Source organism: Rana temporaria, chromosome 5 (assembly GCF_905171775.1).
Source record: "Rana temporaria chromosome 5, aRanTem1.1, whole genome shotgun sequence".
Classification (NCBI taxonomy): Eukaryota; Metazoa; Chordata; class Amphibia; order Anura; family Ranidae; genus Rana; species Rana temporaria.
This window is the reverse complement of record NC_053493.1, coordinates 252,653,857-252,681,105: the sequence shown is the minus strand read 5'-3', so window position 1 is coordinate 252,681,105 and position 27,249 is coordinate 252,653,857. Positions and strand designations below refer to the sequence as shown.

Here is a 27,249-nt window from a genome sequence, read left to right as displayed (position 1 = left end):
AAATCGCGGCATTTTGGGCGACAAATTGCGGCGTTTTGTACTGCTATTTGCTGCGACAAAACGGCGCGATTGTGAATGCAGCCTTCACCCCCTCTATGGAGATGGTTCACATCTCCTATGCCGAACGCCGAAAGCCGCCTGAAAAAAAGGTCCGGGACTTGTTTTCAGGCGGCAGGCGTACGGCGTTCGGCGTGGAGATGTGAACCATCTCCATAGAGGGCAATGTGAAATCGTCCCTCCAGCGCCTCAGGGGCGACTGCGGCATCGCACTACAGGCGTATATATGCCTAGGTGTGAACGGGGGCTAAGGGTTGCCCATGAAGCTAGAGAAAACATACACAGCAAGGTGAGCAAGAAAAAAAGAAAACAGATACAATATTACTTTTTTTTTTTCTATACAGTTAACAGATTTACAATGAAGCATTTATTCCAGCCAGAAACAGAATGCACACACACTGGTAGGGAAGAGCCTGAACAATGCATTAATTACACTGATAATCCAAAATATGTAAAACTACATGGTACAACAGATGGGCTACAGGTGGAACCTATAAAGAAATAGAACATTCTACATATGGTCTTGCCAATCTATTAACCTATTTTGCCATTTCTCTCTAAAAAGCCAGCTTATAAAGCTCAGTAGCTCAAGCTAAATAAAATACAATTGAAGTTATATCTGAAGAGGAAAGTAGAAAAGCACCAGGCATATTGTGTAAATTCCAGAAGTGATTTTTATTAGCAGTCTATAAATCCAGTGCTTTATGGGACTCAATATTCTTGTCTGTTTTTACAGCCATTATTTATATATAAGAAGTGAATATTTATTGCGCTTTAACATAATCTTTAATACCCCAGATGAAGGTGAAAGTCCAAAACCATGAGCGCTGGTTACTGTATGAGACTTGTAGTGAAATTCATTTGTAGACTTTATATGATCGGTCTGGCACGTTCCTCCTTGCGCCATTAGTTGATCCAGGATATGAGCTGACCTATGGCCGTTACCCTCCGGAGAGCTGCCTAAAGGAAATTCCTTCCTCTACATTATTACTCAGCTAAAACGTCTATGAGAACAAACGATCTAGCACCTCACACTCCTTCGCCTTCCGGTGCATGGACTGAGGAAGAAGTCTTCCCAGAATTATAAAAGTACAATAAAAATGAGAGAAAATGTGTGAACCCCATAATAATTTTCCTTATTTCTCCTAATTACCACCAGATGTGATTTGAGGGTCATCTCTGCATTGTATATATACGCTACCATGGAACAATGTTCTGTGTACAAAATAACAGAGGTTTAACTTTCTGGTAAAAGTACTTTTATAACCAAAACCTCACCCAAAATATGAAGCCTAGTAGCAGTACAATGGCATGGGCAGTCAACTGTCCAACGGCCTGAACCCCCTTTTACCAATGAACTTTAATTGGTAAATACATAAACAGGAACAGTTTTGTATACAGGTATGGACCAAACAGTGCTCAGATTTTATCTGCAGCTTTAGGCCCTTTTTACACGGATGGACCATTCAGGTCCGCCTGTCAGTTTTGATGGCGGACCTAAACGGCCGCTAATGCATCTCTATGGAGCGTCGGATGTCAGCGGAGACATGTCTGCTGACATCCGACCCGACACGTTAAAAACAGACGTTTGGGGATACGTCCATGGCGGATCGGGTGAGATCTGATGAAAACTGATATTGCTGTCCGTTTTTGTCCGATCTCTCCATAGGAGACAGCGGCGCCCGACAAGCCCCTCCCCACTCAGTGAGCAGAGAGGAGCTTGTCATCCGCCAGCTCAATGGAGATCAACTGTAGTAGATGTAAGGTCTGCATAATATTTTGTAAGGTCTGCATAATATTTTGTAATCTCATTGAAGAAGATGAGACAATGTAGCGTGTGTTTGGTAATGACTGCTTTTATTGATCATGATCTCCATGAAGAGCGAACATTTTACAAAGTATTCTTACTGAAATCCAGAAAATTACAGACAGTTCACAACCTTTTCCTTACAACTGTATTTCTCTAAAGACAGACATTTTAAGAAATTTCTGCCAAGCTACTGCAAATATACCTGAAAGATCTACACAGTAATGCAGAACTTCACCCAAAAAAGGAAGTTCCGCTTTAAGGCCTCCATTCCAAAGACAGGCACCCCTTCCACAGACTCCCATGTTAAACGGTAATTTTTTCCGGTGAATTTGGGGACCCGGGACATGTCACAGGTCCCAGAAGACCGTGTGACCATTCGCAATGCGCAGCGTGGTTCGCGCATACCAAGCGGTCACAGTCAGGTGCCCACAGTTAGGGTCCCGGTGCCAAGGCGACCGAAGACGTTCCCTGGCGTCCCCTCTGGTTAGCACAGCACTTGATCCGGAGACAGATAAGTGCCTGTTCATTAAAAGTCAGCAGCTACCGGACGGTCGTAGGTCCCCTGGACCCGGAACTTGGCACACATGTAGCCCCATTTCTCCTCTACAAGTGTGCAAAGTTTGTTGTCTGGGGGACCTACGGCTGGGGAACACCAATTTTTTAAACCCGGCACCCCTTCCATAGACTCCTATGTTAAACATCAGTCTAGTCATGGACACAGTGAGGCATGGGCATAGTGAGGCATGGGCACAGTGAGGCATGGGCACAGTGAGGCATGGGCCCAAGGAGGCATGGGCCCAAGGATGCAGAGTGAGGCATGCAGATGGACACCCTAGGCTTATACTCAAGTCAATACGTTATCCCATTTTTTCGTGGTAAAATTAGGTGCCTCTGCTTATATTCGGGTCGGCTTATACTCGAGTATATACGGTAATACTGCCCAGGGTAGCACAGGCTCCAGGGTGAGGACAGGAACTGATATCTTCCAAATGCCACATTTGGTCCTGAATTCAGTGTATGCACCAAACCATAACAGCAGAAAATACAGCCAAATAAATACTAGGCCCTATCATTACCTGTTATATTAGAGGTACCCTTTAACATTGATACTATCATATGCAGAAACTGGAGGAAGAGGCATGCGATACTAATGTCTATGACAAATGCCACTAACTTTAGTTCTTGTGTACATAGAGGATTTATATTTTGTTTGCTGTGTGTGCTCTTAGCAATATAGTGAATGGGGCTCCAGGGGTATTGTACATAAAGGGAAAACAAGCGAAGGGAAAGCACTAACAAATACCGTTCTATCCTAGTGAACAGAGCTCAATACAAATGGCTATGTACAGAAGTTCCTAAGAAACGTGTGCACTATGAGATCACCACCACTTCAGTTTTCTTCACATTCTTTTACTGCAACAAGTAGACCCATAAGAGACAAACATACCAGTAATTGCGTCAGAGGAGAGCCTACAAAACCGCCAAACTAAGAGAACGCCTTCTGGATTTCCTTGAATTCCTTCCCAGGTATACAGCAGTTATTTCCCATATTTATATGGTTTCTATGTAACACAAGCAGACGCTGGAAAGCTGGGCATCAGAGAGAGCCTATACCAGTGATGGCGAACCTTGGCACCCCCCCCAGATGTTTTGGAACTACATTTCCCATGATCCTCACGCACTCTGTAGTGTAGTGGAGCATCATGGGAAATGTAGTACACATAGTATACATTGGATGAAGGAAATGTACCAAGCAGAGCAGAGTGATGCAATATTAGAGCCAAATGGGTTGATTTACTAAAACTGGAGAGTGCAAAATCTGGTGCAGCTGTGCATAGAAACCATTTGGCTTCCAGGTTTTTTTTTTTTGTCAAAGCTTAAGCTTAACCACCGGTCAATAGTGAATTCACGTCCAGGAAGTGGTTTCGTTATCCTGACTGGACGTCTATTGACGTCCTGCAGGATAACAGCCGCCACGTGTCTGCTGGGGCGCACATCGCGGCAAAACGGTGTGTCAGTCTGACACACCGCTACACTGATCTCGGTAAAGAGCCTCTGGCGGAGGCTCTTTACCACGTGATCAGCCGTGTCCAATCATGGCTGATCACAATGTAAACAGGAAGAGCCGCTGATCGGCTTTTCCTCACTGGCGTCTGATAGACGCGAGTAGAGGAGAGCCGATCGGCTGCTCTCCTGACAAGGGGGGTATGTGCTGATAGTTTATCAGCGCAGCCCCCCCTCGGATCACTGCACAGGACCACCAGCCTGCCGCCCAGGACCACCAGGGATGAGCATCCACACTGGACCACCAGGTATGCCCCCTAGACCACCAGGGAATGCCAATCTGTGCCAAGGCAGCTGCCAATCAATGCCCAGGCAGCTGCCAACCAGTGCCCACTCAAAATCCCTGCAAGTGCCACCAGGGATACCCATTAGTGCTGCATATCAGTGGCGCATGTCAGTGCCCATTAGTGCCCATCAGTGCCATGTATCGATGCCCATCAGTGCCGCCTATCAGTGCCGCCTATTACCCCCATAAGTACCCACCATTGCAGCCTTTCAGTGCCCATCAGTGTCGCCTATCAGTGCCCACCAGTGCCGCCTATCAATGCCCATCAGTTCTACATATCAGTGCCACCTAACAGTGCCACCTACCAGTGCCCATCAGTGCCACATATCAGTGCCCATCGTCAGTGCCCGTCAGTGCCACCTCATTTGCGCCGCCTCATCGGTGCTGCCTTATCAGTGCCACCTTATCAGTGCCCATCAGTGAAGGAGAAAACTAACTTATTTACAACATTTTATAACAGAAAAAAAAGAAAAACTTGATTTTTTTTCAAAATCTTCATTTTTTTTTTATTTGTATAGCAAAAAATAAAAAACCCCAGAGGCGATCAAATACCACCAAAAGAAAGCTCTATTTGTGGGAACAAAATTATAAAAATTCTGTTTGGGTACAGAGTAGCATGACCGCGCAATTTTCATTTAAACAGCGACAGCACAGAAAGTTGAAAATTGGCTTGGGCAGGAAGGGGCGTAAGTGCATGGTATTGAAGTGGTTAAAGCTTACATCTAGGCATCCATGATCGCGGGCGGAATCATGGCAAATCGTGGGACACCCCTGTGATCCCTGTCACTTCTAATGGCACCCCAATCGCCCGACAAATCAAGGTAAAATCGTGCAAACAGAATCGCGGTTCGCCTGTCGCCCAAAAGAAGTTCCGTGATTCGGGATCGCGGGCAGAAAAGACCAGGGACGCCTTCATGTGAAAGGAGCCTTAATTGAACAAGCCGATTGGCTACCATGCAGAGCTGCACCAGATTTTGCATTCTCCAGTTTTAGTAAATCAACCCAAAGACTATTCTGAACCCTGAAATCGTTCCTCCCTTTACTTCTGCTGGATACAAATCTAACGGCCTATGTATAACCACATTATTCTTTTAGATTGGGAGAGAGTGTAAAAGGATGAAAGTGATTGCAATGGCTTTTTATTATTGATAACATGTTATACGTATCTGCTCTGTGCTTTAGATTTTGCATAGAACAGTCCTAAACCTCCCCACCCTGGGGTTGTCTCTGAGTGCCCCCATAGCAAGCAGCTTGCTATGGGGGAACTTGTGCAGGCTCCCTCCTGAGCCTAGCTGTGTGCATCCATAGACACACAGAGAGGGGCTGCCCCCTGTTCCACCTTCACAGGATTTGACTGACAGTAGCAGGAGCCAATGGCTTACACTGCTGGGGAGTCTCCTGTAAGAAGAGAGAATAGGGGGAGGAGCTGCTACAGACATGTTTTCACTCCCCTTCCTGTCCCAAAACTGAACAGAAAGTAAAAATGGGGGGAATTCTCCTGTCTTGGGAGGTGTCCCCAATGGGGGGGGGGGAATTCCCCTAATCTTTTGTTCTGAGGACAACCATAACAATTTGCAGCTCTTCCTCTAGTAAAAGCACTTGCTAGGCACACATTTAACACTTTGATTGCCCCCGAGGTTAACCCCTTCCCAGCCAGTGTTAGTACAGTGACAGTGCATCATTTTAGCACTGATCACTGTATTAGTGTCACTGGTCCCCAAAAAAGTGTCAGAAGTGTCAGTCCCGCTATAAGTTGCTGATTGCCACCATTACTAATAAAACATAAAAATACAAATATCCCATAGCTTGAAGTCCCTCTAACTTTTTCCATTCAAAACTTTTTTTTTATATTAAATCTGAAAGAATTAAAAAAAAAATTGCGAAAACCAATCAATACCACAAATATTTTTTTATATTGAAAATGTTTTGCAGAAAGTAAAAAAAAATGTTTAATTTTTTTTATTTTGGGGGTTAAAATTGTGGGTCTTTTTTTTATTATACGAAGTGATCAAATACTAGCAAAAGAAAGCTCTATTTGTGGGAGGGGGACATAAATTTTATGGTAAAGTAGCGCAAAAAATGGCCTGATCATGAAGGGGGGGGTAAAACTTCCAAAGGTCAAGTGGTTAAAGTAATCGTCTCTCTCAGGCTTTGGCCATCTGTTTGCAAAACTGAAAGTGAGAGGAAATCCCTGGTTGTCACCATTGGAAGCTTTCTCCTCTAATGTTGTTCTGGGGACAACTACAACTGTGGGATTCTCTTTCACTTTCGGTGATAATGATCAAATAAAAGGGGGTCACAGACAGCAATGTGTTCCGATCCATCTCCACACAAGTTGTGCCTGTTGTCACACATTACTAAACATGGCCGATATTGGTTGTGATCAGTACAAAACAAATCCAGAACTAGTAAGATGTCCTTGGAAGTGACAACTGATACACAGCAGAAACCAACGATCATGTCTAATTACAGGAGAGATGCTCCTAGAACAACCAATCAGAAATCAGCCCGTGACAGCTGCAGAGCCCCGATCCCCGTCCTGTAGCAGATCTGTGTGTGTATGTGATGATCGTGTTAATCGGCGGTGATGCGGGGACTCCAGTGTTTCCTCATACAAGTGAAGTGATAAGGGATTTCCAAACTTTCCCAATCTCACTTCCGCATAGGGCCATGGAGGCCGATCATAAACGGAGAACCCCCCACCACGGGTGATGAGTGGACGGTGCTGGGGAGACCGGAACACCCCCTTCCCCTCCCCCGCTGTCACCCAGCGTGCTGACAGCTGGTGTCCCCGATCGCAGCAATGGTGATCTTACCGCAGATCGGCTGAGGTCGGGTCATCCCCGCTCTGTGCCCGGCGGATGAGAGGCATACACGTAATCTCTCCCCGGCTTAGGGAACCTAGGAATCCACCCCCGCTATCTCTCCATAGCAACAGTCGCTACACCGGGGCCACCCCCTGCCTGACGCAAGCAGCCAGAGCCTGGGAGTCAGCCAGGAGGACACGAATGTCAGCAGTCACAACAACTTCCCCGTCCGTCCTCCACCCCGATCACCCAATTCCAGCCACAATGCGAACCTTCCTGGCATCCACCTGTCTGTTTAGGGGAAATCATTTCAAGGACAACTCCAACTTTTGCAACAATCATAAATGCACCCCTATTGTAAAAACGTGCATTTGATATTATACATTTTATTTTTGCATTGGCGTCTACAAAGCATGGCAGCCACAATCCATGGGCGAAAGGTGCAATGTTCTGGCTCCTGCAGACTCTTCCTCCTGCCCCTGGTCCAGTGGCGGCTAGTGATCAAATTTTTTTTTGGGGGGGGCGCAAACGAAAAAACAAAGCAAAAAAAAAAAAACAATTGCAGCCTTACTGTGCCCATCAAATGCAGCCACTGGGCCCATCAATTGTCACCACTGTGCCATGTCATCAAATGCAGCCACTGTGCCATGCCATCAAACGCAGCCACTGTGTCATGCCATCAAACGCAGCCACTGTGCCATCAATTGTCACCACTGTAGCATGCCATCAAACGCAGCCACTGTGCCATCAATTGTCACCACTGTGCCATGCCATCAAGCGCAGCCACTGTGCCATCAATTGTCACCACTGTAGCATGCCATCAAACGCAGCCACTGTGCCATCAATTGTCACCACTGTGCCATGCCATCAAACGCAGCCACTGTTTGTCACCATCAGAGTCCCCATTTACATTAGATGTCCCCATCAGAGTCCTCCTTTACATTGGCCGCACCGATTTGGAAAAAAGACAGAAGAACCCTCATTTTTATATTTGAGGGATCAGTTTTTTTTGTGGGGGGGGGCTGTGTATGCAAAATATGGGTGTAACATGAAGCATGGTCGGAAAGATGAAGCTAGCCTTTAAAGCGGTAGTAAACCACAAAAAAACTAAAATAAAAAATTGGGCCCTTGCAGATAAGACTAACTTTAAACCAAAGTGGCGGTGGCGGCATCTAAGAAGGCGGCGGCAGCACCCAAGAGCCGTTTGAAAAGTCGGCTCGGATGAGGACACCGCTGGATTCGAGGACAGGTAAGTGACCTAATATTAAAGTCATCAGCTACAGTATTTGTAGCTGTTGACTTTTAATTATTTTTATTTTTTTTCTGAAGGGGCCTGGAGCTCTGCTTTAACATTCCTTCTGGTTAGATAGTAAAGTGTATGTATAGTTTTTAGTAGGGAAAGATTAAAACCCCGGTCAGGTTTATCTATTACATCTCAGTGACGGCGATGGGAATTTCCCTAGTGGTTCTTAACGCAATAAACTTGACAGACAGTCCAATACTTCCCCTCCCAACTGAAAAAAACATTGTACCTTGTCACGTCTCTGGTAGAGAGTACGAGTGGCCACACCAACACACATTGTGCAGGCATTATTCACTGTTGTCACCAGCAGCAAGCCAGTCCAGAGCAATGATGGACAGCTGACATCAGAGAGTGTACATGTATTACAGGTATTCATGGAGTTCCTCCATTCATACTACTCTCTTCCTACAAGGAGCTTACAATCTAAAGTCCCTACCTAACATACCAGCATGTCTTTGAAGTGTGGGAAGAACCCAGAATCACCCAGAAGAAACACACGCAAGCACAAGAACAACACCCAAAGAACTGAAAAAAAAATGTGTAATACACAGTACTTTCAGCTAGCCATACATGATTTCTCTCATACAACCTTGTGGGCAGAAATCAATAGATTCCCCATCTACTCTAAACTGCATGGTTGGGGGAATCTCCCCTGCTGGCTCTTGTATCCAGATAACCGCACATTCCCATGAGTACCCAGTGAGTAAAACCCATAGGATGCATTCACCAATCTGCTGACGGTTTTCCACCCAGCTCTTTCAATGTTCTGGAGCCGGGTGGTGCCAACAGGGCCTTTTTCCTTTTTTCAAAGGCATTGTACCTGTGCTGTGGATTTGCACAGAGCAGATCCCCGTCTTCTCGGGTCCCTCTTTGGTCCCTCTTTGGCGCTCCTGGCCCCACCCTCCTGTTGAGTGCCCCCACAGCAAGCAGCTTGCTATGGGGGCACCCGAGCCGAGCCGCAGCTTCATGTATCCATTCAGACACATGGATCCATTCGGCCCTGTCCCCTCTTTTTCCTCATTGGCTAATGGACTTTGACAGCAGCAGAAGGCAATGGTGCCGGTGCTGTGTCTCAGCCAATTAGGAGGGAGAGCCCCGGACATCGCTGAATCGAGAGGGGGCTCAGGTAAGTATGAGGGGGGCTGCTGCACACAGAAGACTTTTTATCTAAATGCATAGAATGCATTAAGATACAAAAACATGCAGGGCTGCCATTCATTATTAATGCATACCTCCCAAAATGCAACCGCAGGTCATTCATTCATTTTTTTCCCCCATGACATTAAAGTTGTTGAGCAGGGGGGTGCTAATTTTTTTATGCTGACATAAAGGGGCGGGGGGTTCTGCCGTTGGAGACATTTTTTTTTTTTATGCTGACATCCAAATGATTGCGCGGGCGAGGAGAATTCGTGCGGGTTGGGAGGTATGTTAATGACACCCCGACGCATCTAAAAACACAGCACACTTGCAGACGCGGTAACCCCTGGGAAATTGAAAAGTGCAAAAGCGCCATGCGATTCCCCAGCTCCTGCATTTTTATAATGGCGGAGGAACCTTTTTCCTGCATGAAATACAGACTGGCTGCCGTGCCCGCGCAAAAGCGGCCTACGCTGTAGTGTGAACCAGGCCTAAATATGTAATAATACATACAGATATATAACCTTATCTGCCAACAGAACTGTTCAGATAAAACAAAGAAAATTGGCATAATATGAATGGTTTGTAGTATAATTAATGATAGCAGCAAATTCCTAACAGAAAATAAACACAATTTTTTCTTACTACTCACATGTGACTGAACAAATTATGACAGCACTGAGGCTTCTAGTGAAACAACAACAGATCAACAACAGCTGTTTGTAGATTCTTCTTGGACCTTCCCCCACTTACAGCATATGCAATACAAATGCTCTAAAGCATTATTTCAACCTTTACTAGCTAGTCTCATTGTTACTATGGGTAAGACTGGCCCAATGTTGGCCAATGTTTGCAAGCTACTCATCCAGTTCTAGCATGCGTTGCAATGATAGACTACAAGTGTGGAAAAAACATGATCTCCATAAAATCAGAATACACGCACGCTCCATTAGAAAGTCAATAACCACTGTTGGGCAGGTCCTTATAATGCAACAATTGGAGCCTACACGCTCAGATCTCCCACAGCCATTTGCACTGTGTAATATTGTAATAAGGTTACAAGTTTTTCAGTGTGATTGTTTAACTATTAGGGCTAGTTTACGCTTAAAAACATGGCTGCGGACACGCTTTGTTAAAATGTGTGGCTTACAGTCCTGTTTAAACCTTGCTTTTGCTTGGTGCTTTGATGAGGCTTTGGTGGAGCTTCAAGCAAGCTTTGCCATAGACTTTTATGGAGGCTTTGAATTACCACAAAATCTACATGGGGTATATTTTTTTAAGCAAAGCCGAAGCAAAGCAAAAGCAAGGTGTAAACAGGACTGTAAAAAGCTAACTATTTTACTTATTGACAAGAGCTTTGGCAAGCATTCAGAGAGCTTTAACAAAGCATGTCCAAAGCCTTGTTTTGAAGCAAGTGTAAACTAGCCGTTAATGTGTGTTGAAGCCGAATGATGTGTAAGGGCTGATTTACACTTGCGTCGGCCTAAACACACATTAATGGCTAGTTTACACTTGCTTCAAAACAAGGCTTTGGACACGCTTTGTTAAAGCTCCCTGAACACCAGTCAAAGCTCCTGTCACTAAATAAAATGGTTAGCTTACAGTCCTGTTTATACCTGCTTTTGCTTTGCTTCAAAAATTATACTACAGCATTAGTGGTGCTTCAAAGCGTCTTCAAAGCCTACATTAGAAGTCTAGGGCAAAGCTCGCTTAAAGCCCCACCGAAGCCTAGTCAAAGCCCCACAAAGCCTTAACGAAGCCTCACCGAAGCCCCATCGAAACTACACCAAAGCCTCATCGAAGCTCCACCAAAGCCTCACCAAAGCACCAAGCAAAAGCAAGATGTAAACAGGACTGTAAGCTAAACAAATTGTATTTAGTGACAGGGGCTTGACTGGTGTTCCGAGAGCTGTAACAAAGCGTGTCCAAAGCCTTGTTTTGAAGCAAGTGAAAACTAGCCCTAAATGAGCCCTTGAGCAATGTTAGTGCAGCGATCTCCCCCGCTGTGTGAGGCCCCATACACACGAGAGGATTTATCCGCAGATACGGTCCAGCGGACCGTATCCGCGGATAAATCCTCTCGAGGATTTCAGAAGATTTCTATGCGATGGCGTGTACACACCATCGCATTGAAATCCGCGCTGAAATCCTCTGCCGATGACGTGTCGCGCCGTCGCCGCTATTATGACGCGGCGACGGGCGCGACGCTGTCATATAAGGAATTCCACGCATGCGTCAAATCATTACGACGCGTGCGGGGAATCCCTTTGGACGGATGGATCCGGTAAGTCTGTACAGACGAGCGGATCCATCCGTTGGAATGGATTCCAGCAGATGGATTTGTTGTGCATGTCAGCAAATATCCGATCTGCTGGAAATCCATCCCAGGGGAGATTTATCCGCGGATAAATATCCGACGGAGTGTACACACCATAGAATCTATCCGCAGAAACCCATTTGATGGGATTTATCTGCGGATAGATTCTATGGTGTGTATGGGGCCTGATTGTGTATCGACAGGGGGATCGTCGCCCCCGCCAGAACACACTGATCAGTGCTTACAACCATTGCCTGCTGATCAGCTGTTGGTTTTCCACCATGCCCATTCAACGGAAGCCGGGCAGGCAGCTGTTCACACTGTCTGAATGTCGCCTGGTTCCTGCTGAACTGGCCGATTTTCAGATCTTGTGTGCCCAGCTTTAGTTAGATCAGCCTTTCCCTAATTAGTGTTGGGTTACCCACACACCTGTGTTCTCCTGAGATTGTGCTCATTTGAGATCCTATTGACTACCTGTCATATTCATTGCGTTATATCTTACAGTCTATAGCCTCATACACACGGCCGGTTTTCCCGACGGGAAAACTGCGAGAAGAGCTTTTGGCCAGGAATCCCGGTCGTGTGTATGCTCCTCACAGTTTTTCAACTGGAAAACTGCCCAAAAAACACTGGACAAAAAAAAAAAGAGAACCAGCTCTCTGTTTTCCCACCAGGAAAACTGGCGGACCTTTGCCTGGCAGTCTTTGGTAGTTTTCCTATTGGAAAAACTGCGATGGAGCATACACACGGCCGGGTTTCCCGACCAAAGCTCCATTGCAGTTTTCCTGTCGGGAAAACTGTCCGTGTGTAGGGGGAAAGACTGACCGAGCAGGTTCTCGGCTTTCCCCTCGGGAACTTTTCCAGTCGGAAATCCTGTACGTGTGTACGGGGCATATCTTATGACATGATTAGTCATCTTTCACAGATGGCAGGTATGATGAGTGCTGCTGACCCTTTTGAGGTTATCGCAGGACCTTACTTTCTTTAGTTTACATAAGGGTGAATAGACCCAACACATTTGCCTGTGTGTGGCCAATTTTAGCAGACTATTAGTTTAGGAAATCTGTAGGCAATTAAAGAACAGTTAGTTTTCCTTTACCTAATTTCCACTGTGTAAACCTAATGTAGCTGACAGATGCACTGCACACATGGCACTTGGTTCAATAAAAATGTCAGTTGTACAGCAGAACAGTCTTAAATAGAGAACTACTGATTGTGACCCATTTGTCTCTCCACCTTTCACTATTCCTTCAACAATGTGTCAAGGAAGAGCGGGTGAGAACAATTGTTTAGCCTACCTTCCCACCTACGTGATACAGCCATAGCACCCCAACATGCAAGTACAGCATCTGACAACATGGAGGATGGAGATACAAAAATGTGCATTAAAACCTGAGATGTGGTACAAAAAAAAAGTAGAATCAAATAGAAGTGTACACAGAAGCTTGAAATAACAAACATGTCGTAAAACTTGAACAGGACACACAAAACAAGGTTAATGGCTAAATTGGCAGGGTTTTTTTATTTTTATTTAAGGGGTGACCCTATTATTTATTAACCACCATAAATGAACTCAGCCTAGCCTCATGTCACAGGTCCAATCATAATCCAGCACTAGGCTAGAGGACTAAGAGGGCTAAGATTCCGCTCATTCAGTGCAATTCCTCTTGAATCTGCCATTGTGTTGCAATGCACAACAATGGATATCACATTCTCCCTGGTGCCTGTTCACATCAAAGCAATGTGACGCACTGCAATTCTTTTGTGCAGGTGAAGCAAAGTGCATCTTTACCCTATAGACTTCAGGTCTGTTTCACACTAGTGAAATTTCAGATGTGACTTGAGTCACACAGAATCACATGACAATGAAAATCATATTATTCTCTATGGTGTCTGTTCCTATCCATGCAGCACAGCAGGAAACATTTTTGGAAAAAGGTACGGTGCTCCTCTGGCGCAATTGCAGTGGGACTTGATTCAATAAACTTCAATGGAATACTAACAACACATGTACATTTGCACGTATCTGCAAGTTGTTAATGTTCCTTAATCAAAAACGCATTATAATCATATCAAAAACACAACCGATTTGTACTACATAATCACACTGAAAACTGTATCAAATCACAGCTGCACTAGTATACCGTATATACTCGAGTTTTTCAGCACTTTTTTTGTGTGCTGAAAATGCCCCCCTCGGCTTATACACAAGTCACCTTTTTGTGCCTGATCTCCCGGACTTTGGGGATCCGGTACCGGCCGGCCTTAGGTCCTCTGGACCACATATAACCCCACTCTTCCTCTACAAGTGTGCAAAGTTTGTTGTCCTGGGAACCTATGGCCGGGGAGCACCGATTTTTCAAAGCCGGGCACCCCTTCCATAGACTCCCATGTTAAACAGTCATTTCTCCGGTGACTTTGGGGAACCGGTACCGGCCAGTCGTAGGTCCCCTGGACCCAGAACTTATCACACATGTAGCCTCCCATGTTAAACGTCAGTCTAGTCATGGACACAGTAAGGCATGGGCACAGTGAGGCATGGACACAGTGAGGCATGGACACAGTGAGGCATGGACACAGTGAGGCATGCACATGGACACAGTGGGGAAAATTGAGGCACAGTGAGGCATGCAGATGGACACCCTAGGCTTAATCTCGAGTCAATGAGTTTTCCCATTTTTTTGTGGTAAAATTTGGCGCCTTGGCTTAAATTCTGGTCGGCTTATACTTGACTGTCTACGGTAAATCTAGAGAGTGCATGAAAGATACATGCGCATTTGTTTTTGATGCTCTTTTGGTGCATTTTTGGCAGGGTTTTTTGCTTAACCGGTCTCTTTTTTTAACAATTAAAAACCCTCACAAAGTATGAAAATGCATCAAAAGATTGTGTTAAAACGTGCAAAAACAAATGACATTAATGCACTGAAAAATACATGATTATGGAGCAGCACTAGTGAGAACCTAGGCTTACTCCAACCTTGAGTGTAAACAATTTGTAAAGAAATTGAGGAAAGGTGAGGAGCTGCTCCTCAGGTGGTGTGGTGCCTTAGCAAAGGATAGGTGTATGATTTACAATGCAGTAAGCATGACGCAAAAAAGTCCACCACAAGAAGCCTTCCTGTCACTGGCGGGTGCTGGAACTCCTTGGACCAATTACGGTAACCTGTGACTGCAAAACAGGAAAGGAAACAGATTGCTTCCCTGTGCAATCCTGTGGGAGTCCCAACTAAATGCTAAGGGTGCATTGTCATTCTTTCTACTTTCCAGTTTAATGTGGGCCCTTTCACGCATTCATGTTTTGCTCTGTCACACAACACAGGCATGACTGGGCCCTAAGGCCCTGACCTGGGAGAAGTATACAGATAGGAGTTCTCACTCTTCTGATCAGCAACTCAAAGTATTAAAACCAGTGGATCAGGAAAACAGCCAGGCAACTAGAGTTTTTAGAACAATAAAATCCTTTGTAACTCAAATTGCAGGTTTTCCTTTCTCCTTTCATTGGCAACTGCATTATCTGGAACACAATGAAATCACAGTGTTGCTAAGAACGTGACTGCCATTGCTTAATAGCATACTACCGGTACTCAAATCTCCTAGTAGTTCAAGAGACCCTACCACCAGGCAGCACAGTGGTTTAGTGATTAGCACTTCTGCCTTGCAGCATCCCAACCAATGACATTACCTGCATGGAGTTTGCATGTTCTCTTTGTACTTGTTTGGGTTTCCTCCAGGTTACTTGGGTTTCCTCCCACACGCCAAAGACACGCTGATAGATTAATTGGTTTCTGTCTAAATTGGCCCCATTATGTGTATATATGAATGTGAGGTAAGGACTAAAGACCGTAGGCTATTTGAGGGTAGAAGAGGTGTGAATGTGCAATATATGCGTGGTCTTAATTGTAGGTGATATGAAAATACCTGAAATAAACAAACAAATAACTTAGACATTATGGGCCAGATTCTCAGAGGAGATACGACGGCGTATCTCCAGATACGCCGTCGTATCTCTGAGTCTGATTGGTCGTATCTATGCGCCTGATTCATAGAATCAGTTACGCATAGATTTCTATTAGATCCGACCGGCGTAAGTCTCTTACGCCGTCGGATCTTAACTGCATATTTACGCTGGCCGCTAGGGGCGTGTACGCTGATTTACACCTAGAATATGTAAATCAGCTAGATACGCGAATTTACGAACGTACGCCCGGCCGACGCAGTACATTTACGCCGTTTACGTTAGGCTTTTCCCGGCGTAAAGTTACCTCTGCTATATGAGGCGTATATGCGGCGCACCAATGTTAAGTATGGCCATCGTTCCCGCGACGAAATTTGAAAAATTTACGTTGTTTGCGTACGTCGTCCGTGAATGGGGCTGGACGTCATTTACGTTCACGTCGAAACCAAGGACGTCCTTGCGGCGTACTTTGGAGCAATGTACACTGGGAAATTCCACGGACGGCGCATGTGCCGTTCGTGAAAAACGTCAATCACGTCGGGTCAGGGTTGATTTACATAACACACGCCCACCTTTTCACAATTTGATTTAGGCAGGCTTACGCCGGCCTATTTACGCTACGCCGCTGCAACTTTCTTTTAAGAATACGGCACTTGCCTGTAAAAATTGCGGAGGCGTAACGTAAATAGGATACGTTACGCCGGCACAAAGAAATGCCATTCTACGTTAATCTACCCCTTTGTTTACCTGTAAAAGCTACCCTTGTGTAGACACGAAAAATAACTGCTTCCGGGTGTCACCATCTTGGATGTGATGTCAGCAGCCCCAGCAGACTCACAGCAGTCACTCAAGTGACACTCTGTAGTGTTCCTCTTCTCACTTTCCTCAGTTGCCAAATTAATGTTTATGCAGGGAGGTGAGGGGGAGGAGCTGGGCCAGTACAGACAGTAATTAGTAGAAGGTTATAACTTACAAGAAGGGAAGGGGGGCTGTGCCAAGGAACAGAGTCTTCTGAAGTAGTCAAATTTTCCTAAGTCTGTTACACTGAGCATGTAATAAACAAAGATACATACAGTATTATATTGTAACAGGGCAAGGGAAATTTCTTGTTAAAAACTACTAAGTCTTATGCCGCATACACACGACCGTTTTTTTCAACCCGATCATAAAAACGGCCTTGCCTACACACGATCGTGAAAAAAAAAAAATGCTCTAGCAAAGCACGGTGACGTACAACACGTACGACGGAACTATAAAGGGGAAGTTCCATTCGGATGACGCCACCCTTGGGGCTGCTTTAGCCGATTCCGTGTTAGTAAAAGACGATTCGCGATTTTCAGTCTGTTACAGCGTGATGAATGTGCTTACTCCATTACGAACGATAGTTTTACCAGAACGAGCGCTCCCGTCTCATAACTTGCTTCTGAGCATGCGCGGACCATTTTTTACAACCTGAAAAACGACAACGTTAAAAACGTTGTGAAAAATTTGAGCATGTTTGAAAAAAAAATGTGCCCATTTTTTAGAACCCGAAAAATGCTCTGAAGCCCACACACGATCGTTTTTAATGACATTAAAAAAAACGTCATTTTTTAGAACCCGAAAAATGGTTGTGTGTACGCGGCATTAGATAAGATGTAACACAATTCTCAGGCGTAAAGCTAAAACTGACTGACTAACATCACTGTGATGCAGAGAGCCTCTGTGTCATCCTACAAAACATCTTTCTGCACATGATTACGTCTTCAAGGATTCTTTTGACCTTCTTGATTCACCTCGACCTAAATCATTGTGTTCCGAAGGATAAGCAGAAGCAGCTCTAAATACAGTAAATTATGCTACAGGGAAGTTTTCAGACACAACTAAAGTGTATGATACACTATACAGAGGGGAAAATTATTATTTGATACGCTGCAGATTTTGTAAGTTTGCCTATTACAAAGAAATGAAGGGTCCATAATTTTTATCATAGGTGTATTTTAAATGATAAAGACAGAGGGCCAGATTCTCCAATAATCTGCGGCGGCCTCGCGTAAGCTATTTACACTACGCCGCCGCAACTTACTGGAGCAAGCACTTGTTCCGTAGTTTGTGGAGGCGTAGTGTAAAAGGCCGGGCGTATCCCCGCGTATTTCAAAGGGGGCTGCTTATATTTAAATTAAGCGCGCCCCCGTTCCGATCGAACTGCGCATGCGCTGGGCTAAAAATAGCCCAGTGCGCATGCTCCAGTTCTCGGCGGAAAACGTCAATGACGCCGACGTGTGCGTCATTGACGTAAAGTCGTATTCAAGAACGACTTACGAAAACGACGTACCCGACGGGAAAAGACGACGCGGATCGACGCCATACTTAACATGGCATACGTGGGACTGGCGTAAGGTTACTCCTCATATAGCAGGGGTAACCTTGCGCTTACGCAAACTACGTAAGCGACGGTTACGCAACGCGATTTCGTTCGGGAATCGGCGTATCAGGCTCATTTGCATAAACAAATGAGACCTGAACGTAAACGCCACCTAGCGGCCGGCGGCGAATTACATTTAAGATCTGACAGTGTAAGTGACTTACACCTGTCGGATCTTCAGCGTATCAATGCGAAAATGATTCTAGGAATCACTCGCATAGATACACGGGTCAAAAAACAGAGATACGACGGAGTTTCATGAGATACACCGTCGTAACTCTTCTGAGAATATGGCCCAGAATATCAAACACAAATCCAGGGGGAAAAAAACACATTATACAAACGTTATAAATTGAGTTGCATTTTAGTGAGTAAAATAAGTATTTGATCCCCAAGCAAAACATGACTTGGTGGAGAAACCCTTTTTGGCAAGCACAGAGGTAAGGCCTCATTCACACGAGGCGGATCCGTCGCTACGGAGTCCGCCTGTTCCTGCCAGCTCAGTGGGAGATCTCTCCTTTGATCTCCGCTGAGCTGACGGATGACAAGTCCCTCTCTGCTCACTGAGCGGGGAGGGGCTTGTCGAGCGCCGCTGTCTCCTATGGAGAGATCGAACGAAAACGGACAGCATGTCCATTTTCATCAGATCTCACCCGATCCGATCCACCATCGCCATACGTCTGATTTTAATAGACTTGAATGGAGCGCCCGTGTGAAAGGGGCCCAAGATGTATCTTGTAGTTGGTTACCAGGTTTGCACACATCTCAGGAAGTATTTTGGACCACTCTTCTTTAAAGATTTTCTCTATATTCTTTAGGTTTCTTGGCTGTCGCATAGCAACTCAAAGATTCAGCTCCTTGTCTTGGTGGTATGTTTTGGGTCACTGTCATGCTGGAAGTCCCATCCATGACCCATCTTCAGTGTTCTGGCTGAAGGAAGAAGGTTCACATCCAAGAGTTTAAAATATATGGCCCCGCCCATTGGCCACTCAATGCAGCAAAATGGGCCTGTACCTGTAGCAGAGAAACAGCCCCAAAGTATAATGGTGCAACAGTGACCAGGGACATTGTAACTAGTAAGGTGATCAGGGACACTGTAACTGGTGTAGCGGTGATCAAGGACATTGTGACAGGTGCAGCAGTGATTAGGGACACTGACTTTTTTTTAACATATGGTCAGCAGAGCAGTGCAGTGTTACCATGGTGACACTGTAGTGCTCTGCGGAGGTGATCAGGATTTTTTTTCAAACTGTGATTATTTATTACAGCGATGATGACTATAATAAGAACTGGGTAAGACTGTACAAAGGTTTCAATCCTGAATCTTTGTTTACTACTGCGAGGCTGTGATTGGTCACAGCTATGACATGGTACTGGGTTGCTGTGATTGGCTCTAGTACCATGTGATTGCTGTGACCAATCACAGAGATCACACAGTAGTAAACAACCACAGCCTTGTTTAGTACTGATAACTGTGATCACAGCAGCCCAGTACAATAATCGGTGATCACGGTTCCCAATGGGGGGGGGGGGGGGCATTAACCTAGTGTTAAGTAGGTTCGAATAGTACTTAAAGATCATTTTGGTCTCATCCGAGAACAGTTTTTCTAAAGGGGTCAGTTGAAGTGTTACCACGAGAGACTGAAATCACTCCTAATCTGCATGTCACAGCTGCAGATTAAAAAAAAAGAAAGTACTTTGATGGTACCTCAAAAACTGTCTGTAAAGTAAGAAAGCTTTAATTTTGCCTTTCTGAAACATTGGTGCAGAAACTTTAGGCCCCCAGAGGACCAGAAGCCTACACTGAGTACTGTGAGGAACTCGTAGAGAAGGGGATTCCCCGATATGTGGTTAATGGAGGAGCTCCAGTCAGTGATGACATCTTTGAATCCAGGGTTCCTCAACCAGAAATATCCATACCATCTGAGAACATAGGATACTAATGATGTGGGGGATGGGATTGGAGAAATGAGAGAAAATTGAAACAGAATTTTCTCCATTATTAAACATGAAATCAAAGTAAAGTGCATTATTTGCCTATTCTATTATTCTTTCTGGTTCTCCTTCTCCTCACCGTTTTTCTGTCCTCTTTATGTTTCTATGGCCCACAGGCTTGGTCCTGCTGGGATTGGACGCATGGTGTGACAATATTTATTTTGCATAATGGGGAATGATACCTTCCTTTAGAGCCGGTTCACACAGGGGTGACTTGTCAGGCGACTTAGCCGCCTGACAAGTCGTGCTCCGTTCTGTACTATGGAACCGTTCTAATAGGAGCGACTCAAGTCGCTCCGACTTAGAAAAAGGTTCCTGTATGACTTTGGGACAACTTCAGGGCGACTTGCATTGACTTCAATACAGAAGTCATTTTGCAAGTCGCCTCTGAAGTCTGCAGATTGCCTTGCCGAGTCACTCGGCAAGTCCTGCTGCCCCTGTGTGAACCGGCTCTCTTGTAACCTTTTTAGTTTGTTCTTTTGTAATGCTATGTTTAATATTGTCATCTCGCCACATGTCGTACATGTGACCTTGTGAGACCGCCAGTATGTAAGCCTAGATCAGTGTGCTGCCACCTTACCAGGACTTACGAGGTGAGGACAACTTCTTGCTGACCACCTGTGCTCGCCCTCTGACCTCTAAGGGCTTGCTCAAATTTCCAGAGTTCAGACTAACTTTCCTGATGCCTGAAGTTTTTATCCGTTTGTCCATGATGTGTCCACCACTTTTTTTGTATTATTCTGTCGATGTGTATTCTCAATAAAACCCTTTGTACAAGAAATGAAAGTGAAGAAATTGTCTTGAAATGTCAGATGGCACGCAACAAATATTATCACTAACCATACCTCAAATGTTTTGATTGCATAACAGAAACCACACTAGTTGTAGCTAGCTTGTGCATTTGGGGTTTGTTCTTTTATGTAAATAAATATAATAACATCATTATTTTTGTTTAGCTGTATTAATATCTTTTGCAGTCAATACTGGTACAGGTATGACCGTCTAACAAAGGGGCTATGGGGACATACTGGGCAATCCACTTGACATCTAATTATAAAAATGTTAACAACCCTTGTTTTAATCCATCACTATTGATTTAAAGGACAGGCCAGGAGCTCAGGCGCAGCATAAGCGTAGGGCCTACATGATGGGGTTTGTCCAGAGAGGCTATGGGCACTTAGGGGTTAATGCAAGGTTTGTTTTAATAGGAGGGTAATCAGGCTTATTTAATTGGAGGAGGTTAGGGTGGGGCAATGTGGGGTCTTAGTGGTTACTTGGTGGGAGGCGACCTTCCAGTTTCAGTTGGTCCAGGGGACAGCACAGATACAGCTAGTTGGTCAGTCAAGAGTGCCTTCAAAATCCTAAGACATAAATAAGCAGTTACATTCAGGCTGAGAGGTGTTTTTCTGTTTATTAAAGTATAATATGTAAAAAGTTATTTTATGTTTGATGTTTGTAATACAAGGGCTGCTATGGCCATTTAAACCCAAAAGATACGTTTGGTCTGAGTTATTGGCATAAGCATAGTGGTATTAGGTACATGATATACAGCCGATACTTGGGCTATACCCCAGGCAAGTAAATATGCCAATGAGTCATAAAAAAGCCAAGACCCCACACCATTTGGTGCTACATACAGTGATGAAAATAAGTATTTGAACACCCTGCTATTTTGCAAGTTCTCCCACTTGGAAATCATGGAGGGGTCTGAAATTGTTATCGTAGGTGCATGTCCACTGTGAGAGACATAATCAAAAAAAAAAAATCCAGAAATCACAATGTATGATTTTTTTAAACTATTTATTTATATGATACAGCTGCAAATAAGTATTTGAACACCTGAGAAAATCAGTAGCCTTTGTTTGCAATTACAGAGGTCAAACGTTTCTTGTAGTTTTGCACACACTGGAGGAGGGATTTTGGCCCACTCCTCCACACAGATCTTCTCTAGATCAGTCAGGTTTCTGGGCTGTCGCTGAGAAACACAGAGTTTGAGCTCCCTCCAAATATTCTCTATTGGGTTTAGGTCTGGAGACTGGCTAGGCCACGCCAGAACCTTGATATGCTTCTTACAGAGCCACTCCTTGGTTATCCTGGCTGTGTGCTTCGGGTCATTGTCATGTTGGAAGACCCAGCCTCGACCCATCTTCAAAGCTCTAACTGAGGGAAGGAGGTTGTTGCCCAAAATCTCGCAATACATGGCCCCGGTCATCCTCTCCTTAATACAGTGCAGTCGCCCTGTCCCATGTGCAGAAAAACACCCCCAAAGCATGATGCTACCACCCCCATGCTTCACAGTAGGGGTGGTGTTCTTGGGATGGTACTCATCATTCTTCTTCCTCCAAACACGGTTAGTGGAATTATGACCAAAAAGTTCTATTTTGGTCTCATCTGACCACATGACTTTCTCCCATGACTCCTCTGGATCATCAAAATGGTCATTGGCAAACTTAAGACGGGCCTTGACATGTGCTGGTTTAAGCAGGGGAACCTTCCGTGCCATGCATGATTTCAAACCATGGCGTCTTAGTGTATTACCAACAGTAACCTTGGAAACGGTGGTCCCAGCTCTTTTCAGGTCATTGACCAGCTCCTCCCGTGTAGTCCTGGGCTGATTTCTCACCTTTCTTAGGATCATTGAGACCCCACGAGGTGAGATTTTGCATGGAGCCCCAGTCCGAGGGAGATTGACAGCCATGTTTAGCTTCTTCCATTTTCTAATGATTGCTCCAACAGTGGACCTTTTTTCACCAAGCTGCTTGGCAATTTCCCCGTAGCCCTTTCCAGCCTTGTGGAGGTGTACAATTTTGTCTCTAGTGTCTTTGGACAGCTCTTTGGTCTTGGCCATGTTAGTAGTTGGATTCTTACTGATTGTATGGGGTGGACAGGTGTCTTTATGCAGCTAATGACCTCAAACAGGTGCATCTAATTTAGGATAATAAATGGAGTGGAGGTGGACATTTTAAAGGCAGACTAACAGGTCTTTGAGGGTCAGAATTCTAGCTGATAGTAAGGTGCTCAAATACTTATTTGCAGCTGTATCATACAAATAAATAGTTAAAAAATCATAAATTGTGATTTCTGGAATTTTTTTTTTTGATTATGTCTCTCACAGTGGACATGCACCTACGATGACAATTTCAGACCCCTCCATGATTTCCAAGTGGGAGAACTTGCAAAATAGCAGGGTGTTCAAATACTTATTTTCCTCACTGTACTACTTTTAGTTCTCCATCCTACTCCTCCTACCTTAAAGATTCAATGAAAATGCTGACTAGTCTAGTAAATGCTATTTGTATATAACTATCTTCTCCCCCACTTCTGACAGGGGCACTAAGGGTGACATGTGGCACCACAACTTTCCTGCCATGCACCATACCAACAAAAACTCCAATTTCATTTATTTTATTAAATTTGTTTTGAAGGCTTGACTAATACTTTACAAAATGCTTTATATAATCCAATAAAATATCTATAGACTTTACAAACTATAACTGCAAGACTTGGTGTCTAAGCCTTTTTTGGCAACTTAAATAATCCGAAGAATCGCCACCCCTAATGCTTTCTGCTGGCCCGTCACATTTGTTAATTTGCTTTGAGCATGAAGAGTTTCCCCAAGACTAACAAAAAACAGAGCACTACTACTGCCAAACCAAGTGTGTTCAGGAAGTCCTCTGCTTGACAAACTCTTTCCATACATAATCAGTCAATGTACTGTACACCAAATTTTCGTTGCATTAACTACTTCCCGACCTGCCGCCGCAGTTCTACGGCGGCAGATCGGCTCCCCTGCGAGAGAGCCCGTACAATAACGTCGGGTCTCTCTGCGGAGACTATGTATGAACAGCGATCAGTCATTTCCCCTAGTGAGGCCACCCCCCTGCAGTTAGAACACACCCAGGTAACATACTTAACCCCTTCCCCGCCCCCTAGTGTTAACCCCTTCCCTGCCAGTGGCATTTTTATAGTAATCCAATGCATTTTTATAGCACTGATTGCTATAAAAATGCCAATAGTCCAAAAATGTGTTAAAAGTGTCCGAAGTGTCTGCCATAATGTCGCAGTACCGAAAATAAATAGCTGATCGCCGCCATTACTAGTAAAAAAAAAATATTAATAAAAATGCCATAAAACTACCCCCTATTTTGTAAACGCTATAACTTTTGTGCAAACCAATCAATAAACGTTTATTGCTATTTTTTTTTACGAAAAATATGTAGAAGAATACGTATCGGTCTAAACTGAGGGAAAAAAACGTTTTTTTATATATTTTTGGGGGATATTTATTATGGTAAAAAGTAAAAAATATTATTTTTTTTCAAAATTGTCGCTCTATTTTTGTTTATAGCGCAAAAACTAAAAACCGCAGAGGTGATAAAATACCACCAAAAGAAAGCTCTATTTGTGGGGGGAAAAAGGACGCCAATTTTGTTTGGGAGCCACGTCGCACGACCGCGCAATTGTCAGTTAAAGCGACGCAGTGCCGAATCGCAAAAAGTGCTCTGGTCTTTGACCAGCAATATGGTCCGGGGGTTAAGTGGTTAACACGCAGATGTAAGAAACTACAAAACAACAGGCACTATAGAAAAGCATAGAACTCAGTTCTTAGCTGTACATTTCCATCTGAAGTTTAAGATTTAAAGTCTTTAAAATGCTTCCCCCAATTTTGGAAATGATGACAAACATACCAGCAGTGGTGGTTTCTCGACTAAGCATACTTATTTCTTGATTCAGCAATGCAGGTTCCTCCCATCTGTGCTTTCAGTCTTCTAAATAGTTCACACCAGTGATGGAGGACCTTTCACCCCAGATGTTTTGGAATTACATTTCCCATGATGTTCAACTACACTGCAGAGTGCTTGAGCATCATGGGAAATGTAGTTCCAAAACATCTGGGGGGGGCCAAGGTTTGCCATCACTGGTTCGCACCATTGCAGTGCGATGCAAAAAAGAACAGCATGCTGCGCTTTTCCGCACAGCAAACACGCAAAAACACATGCAAATGCACTGCAAAGGGAAAGAAAGAAGAAGAAGGAAGTGACCGCACAGGACACATGCAGATAGAAAAATGTGCTTCAATTGCATGCTTAGGTACAAGAAAAAAAACACGCAGTTACTGGTGTGAAAGGGGTATCACAAAAACAGCTGGCCAAAAACCAGTTGCCGACCCCCCCCCCCCCCCATAGCAGTTTTACTGCTACAGGGCCGCCGCGCTGGGCAGGATCATATATATATATATATATATGCACACACGTGATCCCGCACTTCCGGGTAGCAGGCGCAGTGCGGGACAGTGGGTCCTGTCGACTCGATGTCTGCAGGACCTGCGGATTGTTCGGTACAGAGGCAGAACAGCAGTCTGCCTATGTAAACAAGGCAGATTTCTGTTCTATCAGTCGGGAAGGCATGGATCCAGTGTTCCTGCAAAGCAGGGGCATGGATCCATGCCTGCCCCACGTAAAAGCACCTCCCAAACTACACTAAAACACTAGCTAAACACACAGTTAACCCTTTGATCGCCCCTGATGTTAACCCCTTCCCAGCCAGTATCATTAGTACAGTGACATATTTTTAGTACTGATCACTGTATTAGTGTCACGGGTCCCCAAAAAAAGTGTCAAGCGTGTCAGTTAGTATCCAATTTGTCCGCTGCAATATTGCACTCCCGCTATAAGTCACTGATCACCGACATCAGTAGTAGAAAGTAAATAAACAAACGAAAATTCCATAACTATATCCCATAGTTTGTAGACGCTAAAACATTTGCGCAAATCAATCAATATACGCTTATTGGGATTTTTTTTACCAAAAATATGTAGCAGAATACATAATGGCCTAAATTGATGAAGAAATTCAATTTTTTTATTGGATATGTTTTGTCGCAAAAAGTCAGTCTATTTTTTGTTTATAGCACAAAAAATTTAAACCGCATACTAACCAAATACTACCAAAATAAATCTCTATTTGTGGGACAAAAAGGACATCAATTTTATTTAGGTACAGTGTCGCACCCCCGTGCAATTGTCAGTTAAAGTAACGCAGTGTTGTTTAGCAAAAAATGAGGACAAGTGGTTAAAAATGAATAAAACAAATTTAACAATAAAACAAAAAGGCACATTTGTTTTTGCTAGCGTTAATGCCATTAGGGAAACATGTACTCACCACTTTGAACCACAAATACACGTGGATATTGTAAAGTTCCATTCCAATATGCAAGAGCCATTTTTGAACATCTTTGCTCCCTTCTCAGAAAAAACTCAATGCCTAGCAGCTGTTAATGTCATGTCAAGTCAGACTCTGTTCTTCGCATACCATATCATGATTTAATTGTCAGGAAAGTACCTAAAGATCATGCAGTAACTAATAGCGAAACAGAAAGCAGTTCCTTCCTCCTTTCATCAGCTGTGCCAGATAACGCAGAATAAACTTTAGTGGGAAGTTTGGAGGTTTTTATTGCGTATTACTAGGGACAAATGTTAAGGGCCCATTTACTTCTTTTGTGGCAGAACTTTAAGTAAAAAAAGTTGTGCTTTAACATGCCACTAAAACATTGTACCTGCCTGTCTGTTGCTGTGTACTTGGCTGTACATACAGTACATAGTTCAGTGCACAATTTTGGCAATGCCGAGATGACGTCACCTTTACCCAGCCAATTGAAACAGACAGAGATGAATACCTGGAAAGCCTCCCTGCTGATGATGATATCGGTCAGTGGGGAGCTCCAGAGCACAGGTAAGTATTCGTCTGGTTCCCAGGACACTCCCAGCACAAACACAGGAACACATATATGCGGCGCTCAGGTTTAAAGCCCACCTTCTGGACAACACATATATGTGTGTTACTGTGTCTTTATAGAGTTAAGTGAAAGAGTGTAAAAAATGTAAAAATATTTATAAGAGCCAAGCACCTAAAAGAAAAAAAAAAAAAAACACAAAAATTTGGAGTCCCCCACCGCCCATAAATATATGAACATTTGTAAGGGCACACGTTTTCATGACACCAATGTACAAAAATGACAATTGCACTACATACAGTATGTTATATATAGCTGCACACATGGGAGTAAGATCAATCATTCTAGGGCCATTATTCATGGTTAACTGTATAATGATGA

General features: G+C 44.2%; 1 protein-coding gene across 3 annotated transcripts in view; it reads right to left on the bottom strand.

Annotated features, from left to right (window-relative positions):
• Window positions 1–27,249, bottom strand: part of HIVEP1 (HIVEP zinc finger 1) — a 246,496-nt gene that overhangs the window by 151,121 nt on the left and 68,126 nt on the right. The window contains exon 1 of one of the 3 annotated variants that reach the window (XM_040353730.1): window positions 7,034–7,191. The exons of the other annotated variants lie outside the window; for them this stretch is intronic. Within the exon in view, the coding sequence (XP_040209664.1) occupies window positions 7,034–7,058 (25 nt within the window). The 5' untranslated portion in view covers window positions 7,059–7,191. Of the gene's footprint in view, window positions 1–7,033; window positions 7,192–27,249 lie in introns of those variants that run through there. 3 annotated transcript variants of the gene reach the window in all.